Source organism: Drosophila novamexicana, unplaced genomic scaffold (assembly GCF_003285875.2).
Source record: "Drosophila novamexicana strain 15010-1031.04,08,12 unplaced genomic scaffold, DnovRS2.1 tig00004557-arrow-arrow-pilon, whole genome shotgun sequence".
Classification (NCBI taxonomy): domain Eukaryota; kingdom Metazoa; phylum Arthropoda; class Insecta; order Diptera; family Drosophilidae; genus Drosophila; species Drosophila novamexicana.
In genome coordinates this window covers 266,979-273,363 of record NW_020825053.1, presented here as the reverse complement: position 1 = coordinate 273,363, position 6,385 = coordinate 266,979, and the positions used below count along the sequence as shown (strand labels likewise).

The following is a 6,385-nucleotide window of genomic DNA, read 5'->3' as shown; positions in this document are numbered from 1 at the left end:
ATAATGACCAGAACTCCCTTGTCGATACGTCCTGCATAGGCCTCATCCTTCTTATCAACCAAGTGTACAAAAAATTTGCTCACCTGTGATTCGACAGCTCACAAAAATGGCCAGTTGTATCAGACAAGGTAAATCCTAGTTACAGTGTTGGCAAATGAACCAGTGTCAGTGTGGGCAAAGCACTTAAGAAGATTTCAAAAGTTGGAATGATTCCAAATCTCACTGACTTAAGTTGTTTCCTTTGTCACAAGATCATTTTTAAATATCTTTTCAGTCATGGTAAATCTAGGATCAGTGGTACAAGGTTGTACGAAAGAATTCTACATTTTAACACTGAAGAAGTTAAATATTATAAAACATTAATATGCAATCATCCCTTTTCAAACAGAAAATCGAATACGGAAAAAGTGTTAATTTTTAAAAGTGGTTAATGGTCTGTATGTGGAATATGGACAATAACTATACTTAGATTAAACAGAGATAACAGACTCCAATGCTATCTATGTTATTATCTTAAACTATAAAAACAGCCCATTCAGTCAGTTGAAACACCCCATCTACATATGCACAGAATCACAATGAACAATGCATTGTTGCAACATGGCCACACACAAGCATTTTCGCGCCAAGACATGCCACAACGAACACCCAAAACAACAGCAAAAACAAACAGCAAGGCAAACGAACAACAAATAGTGCTGCATAATTATGCAATATGTATAAGAGTTGCTTGGGCTGCCAGCCGAGCAGGGGACAGTGCCGAAAACTTTTTGGCGATTTAACGGCTGATTTGGCTTTTTACTCGATTGGTTCAAATCCTTTTTTAGGCAAATTAAGCGCGAGAGAAAAAAAAAGTTATGAACAGCGAAAACACAAGACAAGACAACACGATGCAAAATTATGAACGTGATTAATTCATAGATGGTGGCGCTTAGCCATTGTTTTGGTCATGTTAAATGCATTGCACGATCCACGACGCGGGGTCCAACCCCGAGGGGCCAACCATCTTGAGCTGGCCCGTTGTTGACATCCACCAACTGAACTCTGGCCAAAAGCTAAATATGATTATGTGCGCTCGATTTAATCTCAGTCGATTTATAAGCACCGCCTACCCCTCCAGGCCAGACCAGACTCAAGACGTTGCCATACTCGTCGGAAAAACTTTTTTTTTATAATTTTTTATTGATTTTTACAAACGACAACGCAATAGCCCAGTCAGCGAACATATGTGACCAGTTGCTGTGGCTGCCAAGCACATTAAAAATGAAGAGATTTTCCTTGAAAATTATGCCACCATACATATATGTGGCGTGTGTGTGTTTGTGTATGTATTATTTTGGTCAAAACGACTTTGTGCTCAAAATTGGAAACCAAAATCGTAAAAAAAAATGCCATGCAGAAACAGCGTGAGTAAGTCAGACAGACACCCACTTTTACGATACTCGCACTCGCACTTCTGGCGGCAGCTGCAAGTAGTTGGCGGATTACGAGTAGCCACTGAGCCACTACAGGCAGACAGACTGATAAAGAGTCAACGACAACAACAACGCTAACATTAACGATGACAAAAAATTGTCTACTTAATTTGGTAATAACAATAATTACGCCTGACTGACTAAACGCTGACCAGCGGCATCATTGCCTGCCTGGCCAAGACCAGCTCCAGCTTCGGCAAAAAAAACGCCAATTTGATATAGCCAATTGACGGTTCATTGAATGCCCTGAGTATGGTCAGTATGGGAGGTACGCAGGGGCTTCAAGTGCCTTATGTGCTACAAAGTAACGTTTACCTAATATGGGATAGTTTTAATTGGGTGTGGTACGTAGTGAAATTAAATTAGACTTGAGAATACATACGATGTTATTAAATAAAAAATACTTTCAGACTTCCAATTGGGGGTTTATTAAAAGGATATTCAGTAAAATGAAATGAACATAGAAAACTATGTTACTTAATGAAATATACTATAATTATTCTTATAATTTCAATTCTAATAACCCATTATTACCATACGAATATCTATTCAAAAATGTAAGTTCATTCCATAGTACAATTAGTTAAGACATACTTAAATTTAAGTATTCAGTAATCCTAGAGCATTGCAAAGTCAACTAACCTGTTGCCAATTTTGTACAGTTTAGTGTGCGCCGCGCTTTTCAATTAAAACGTTTAAAGATAATCAATTAATAATTTTTAAGCTACTGTGACAGCGCCACGGCTGCTGCTACGGCTGACTCAGCGCCACGCTCAATTAGGTGCAAAGACATTTTGAGCCGCCATCGGGTTGTTGCGAAGATTTACAGTAGATTTATTGGCCAGACGTTTTGGCCAGTGCGACCAGCAAGTAGTTAGCAGTGTCTGGCCTAATTGGCGGCTCGACTGGCGCACGGAGCTTACCGCTTGAATATTGATACTGTTGCTGGACTGAAAAACTACTTGACTACTACTCACACATGCACATCCAGATCAATCGAGTCAACTCCAATCGGGTCCAATCGACATATAGACTGCACATTGGCTCCGTCTGATATTTATCGAATTTAATTTCGTTGCCGATCACAGCCGACGCTGACTATTTTTGGCAACTTTTTCACATTCGAGACTCATAATTCGTGCGATAATTTACACAAAATTAGGCAGGTGTCTCGCCAGCGATCCTTTTAAGGCACTCGGTTCAAAAAATTCAATTTCAATAAAAAATCATACAAACAAAAAAAAAATAAAATAAAATAACAATAATAACAGAGCACTCGTTGCGTTTCCCACGCCAATTAGAATTATAGTCGTATGAGTGATATTTTCTTTGCAACTGCAAAATAATTGGTCTGTGCCACAAAAAAAGAAAATTTCGAGAAAAAAATGTGTTTTTAAAATTCAATTTATGCTGTGCAAATTGCCCCCCAACGCTTATAATTTTCATCACAAAAGTTAGCCAACCTGCCAGATAGCACGCAAACCATAGATTGGCAACGGTGCTGCGTATAATTTGTTCTAACAAAACTTTTGCCATAAAATGTGCGTGTGAAAGCCATAAAAAAGAGCAGCCGCCAACGCTACACAGCAATTTTCATTGCGGATAAAATATAATTAATGTGCGGCAAGTTTATCCTGTATACTTTTTTTCCTATGACTTTGTCCAGATTGCTCTCTAATCTGCAGCTATCGAAAAGTAAGTATTTTAAATGAAAAGCAGCCGCACCTTCGCGCCCTAACAAAGAAAACAATTAAAAGTCCAATTAAAATATCATTAAGCCGGGGCTGGGCCTGCGACTGCGGTCACGGCGGTCAATAATTAAGAAGTGATAAACGCCATAGGTGCACCAAAATATTAAACACATAAATTAAGGATAATTTTGTTAATAGCATACAGATTAACAAAGGTTTATTTATGAACTTATAAATTGAAAGAAAAGGAAGCAATATAAATCAAAAGTAAATCTGACAAGGCGATAAATATTATACACTTAAATAGGGTCAAAAGCTTATTTAAACGGTGGTGTTCTTAACTTCTTAAATTGAAAGCCACCCCCCTTACCTAAAATACCTTCAGTTGTCTTGGCAACTTTCGTATGGCGGCAGGTGCCACATCATATACGTTCACTTGCGATTAGAACTCCACATTCAATTATAAAAAGGATTGTGGAAATTTTTTAGGCTGACGCTCAGATGAGGCGGGCTCGTGAGATCGAACCTTACAAATATAGAAATTCGATGTTCCTGTTACAAGATAATAGTGTAATCACATTTGGGGTCCAGCCAATTTTATTTCACCGATTAAGAGATAAATTTAAACACAGAACAATTTGGTGTCTATTTATATGAAGGACTGGCAACAGCTAAATAAATTGGTTCCAATTCAGCTATTTAAATGTTACTTATTCGATTTGAATCTATTTTAATTGTTTGTAATACTAATTTGAATTGAGAACACTGTCTTTTCCATTCCTCATTTTTTGCTGTCAGATTAACAAAATATATGTATTTGAAATTATTCGTATTTGGTGAATTATAATAAAAATAATCGAAATTTTGTGTGTAATAATATGACAACTTACTTCTACTATCCGACTAAGGAAGTGCAGGATGAATTGTCCTGCACTGCCAAAGCGCTTGTCGCTCCTGGCAAGGGGGTCATCACCGCAGACGAATCGTCATCGACTATGGGCAAGCGATTCCAATTGATTGGCGTGGAAAATACTGAGGAGAATCGTCGTCTGTACCGTCAGCTTCTTTTCACAACAGATCCGAAGATATCGGAAAACGTATCTGGTGTAATTATGTTCCATGAGGCGCTCTACCAAAAGACGGACGGCGGAGTGCCCTTTGCCGAGGTGCTGCGCAAAAAGGGCATCATTCCGGGAATTAAGGTAGACAAGAATTCGGTGCCGCTTTTCTGCTCAATGGACGAGTACACCACCCAGGGCTTGGATGACCTTCATTTGCGCTGCGCCCAGTACAAAAAGGACGGCTGCGACTTTGCCAAATGGCGCTGTGTAATTAAAATTGATAAGAACACGCCCTCCTACCAGGCCCTCATGGAGAACGCCAATGTACTGGCCCGCTATGCGGCCATCTGCCAATCACAGCGCATGGTGCCTATTATAGAGCCCGAGGTGCTAGTGAACGGTGACCATGATCTGGATCGCTGTCAAAAGGTTACCGAAGCCCTGCTGGCCGCTGTCTTTAAGTCGCTAAATGATCATCATATCTACTTAGAGGGCATACTGCTCAGACCCAACATGGTGACGGCCGGTCAAAACAGCAACAAGAACAATACGCCCGCCGAAATTGGCATGGCTACCATTTTGGCCCTGCGCCGCACTGTGCCACCTGCTGTGCCCGGTAAGAGCTCAGCTAAGAGGTGCAGAAATGTGAACTGTTTCATCCGTGTTTAACCTGCAGGCATTATGTTCTTGTCGGGTGGCATGTCGGAGGAAGAGGCCTCTGTTAACTTGAATGCCACCAACAATGTGCCACTGTGCAAGCCCTGGGCTCTGACCTTTTCCTTTGGACGCGCTATGCAGGCCTCTGCCATGCGGTCCTGGGGCGGCAAGAAGGACAACGTTCTCACAGCTCAAAGTGAGCTTATTAAGCGCGCCAAGGTAGGTCTTCATAAAATTATTGGATTGTGGGCTAATAACTTAAAGTGGGAAACACAATTATTCTGTCTTTTTAAAAATTCAATGGCAGATATTTTTATACCCTGCACCCATTAAAAATGGGTATAAGGGTATATTGTATTTGTGCAAAATCCAAATGTATGTAACAGGCAGAAGGAAGCATCTCCGACCCCATAAAGTATATACTTGATCAGCATCAATAGCCGAGTCGATCTAGCCATGCCCGTCTGTCTGTCCGTCCGTCCGTCCGTCCGTCCGTATGTATGAGCGCAAGGATCTCTGAACCTATAAGAGCTAGAGACCTGAAAGTTTAGATGTAGGTGATCCTAGTGCCTGCGCAGATCGAGTTTGTTTTGATAATCAATAACTTACTCCGTTTCCAAGCAATCGATAAAAATCGATATCGATATTCTGTTTTTTGGGAAATTTTGGTAAATAATAAGAGCTAGAGTCACCAAACTTGACATATAGCTTCTAAAAGAGATTATATATATGCATTTGATGTTGGAAGAAGAGGGTTCAGGGTATCCCCTAATCGGAAGCTCCCGACTAGAACCTCTTACTTGTTTTTTTTTTATATACTCGGATGGAATTCAAGCTCATATAATTCATTATTCTATCAGGAAGATCAGCCATAAATTTATTAAGTGCATAATTCGATCAAGCTTACAGAACCTTCCTTTTACCTATTCAACAGGCTAACAGTTTGGCCAGCATTGGAAAATACGTACCTGGCTCAGTTGAAGGCTCGGCGGGAGCCGAAAAATTGATAGTCGATGCATATGAAATGTGAATTCCTGCCCAGATATAAGTTACTGAGGAGCAAGTGCCGCGAAAAGCTCCCGATCCTGTGGAAGTTAAAATTTATAATCGACATATACACATAGTAAATACATGTGCATTAAGCAGCATTTCAGTCAATTCACTGGGCAACTGCCCCACTGTGGCATAGTGGCTGCCACTTGGCCGCAGGCCGCATGTTCGGTGCTCGCATCAGCGTGCAACAACTCGAAATATTGTTAACAAGCGTGCAAAAGAGCAAAGAGCAGCAGGAGTAGCAGCGGTGGTGGCGGCACAACACGACTTCTGTTAACTGCAAAGTGTCGCATTAATCCGCGGAGATTACCAGATGGCCACATGGCCAACACGCAGCCAGCGTCATGCGGCGCTGCTGCACTGTAGCTTAATTAACGCGAACGCATGCCAAAAGCCAAGCCGAATCGAGCCGATCCGCCAAACCAAATGACTATGAGCATGTAAAGCA

General features: G+C 40.9%; 1 protein-coding gene across 2 annotated transcripts; it reads left to right on the top strand.

Moving 5' to 3' along the window:
• Positions 1 to 3,969: 3,969 nt before the first annotated feature.
• On the top strand, positions 3,970 to 6,028 carry LOC115770569 (fructose-bisphosphate aldolase). Of its 2 annotated transcripts, XM_030715883.1 has the most exons (3): positions 3,973 to 4,843; positions 4,904 to 5,103; positions 5,819 to 6,028. In XM_030715883.1, the coding sequence occupies exons 1-3, from the start codon at positions 4,045 to 4,047 to the stop codon at positions 5,912 to 5,914; spliced, it is 1,095 nt and encodes a 364-aa protein (XP_030571743.1). In that variant the 5' UTR covers positions 3,973 to 4,044; the 3' UTR covers positions 5,915 to 6,028. The 2 variants fall into 2 exon arrangements, with proteins under 2 accessions (XP_030571744.1, XP_030571743.1); XM_030715884.1 differs by lacking the exons at positions 4,904 to 5,103; positions 5,819 to 6,028 and having other exon boundaries at positions 3,970 to 4,656; positions 4,718 to 4,832.
• The last annotated feature ends 357 nt before the right edge of the window (positions 6,029 to 6,385 follow it).

Bases quoted from the DNA above. Each gene is read 5' to 3' on its own strand.
- LOC115770569 (XM_030715883.1), top strand. From the start codon at position 4,045: ATGACAACTTACTTCTACTATCCGACTAAGGAAGTGCAGGATGAATTG. The intron at 4,844-4,903 runs GTAAGAGCTCAG...TTTAACCTGCAG, and splicing joins TGTGCCACCTGCTGTGCCCG to GCATTATGTTCTTGTCGGGT. The intron at 5,104-5,818 runs GTAGGTCTTCAT...CCTATTCAACAG, and splicing joins AGCTTATTAAGCGCGCCAAG to GCTAACAGTTTGGCCAGCAT.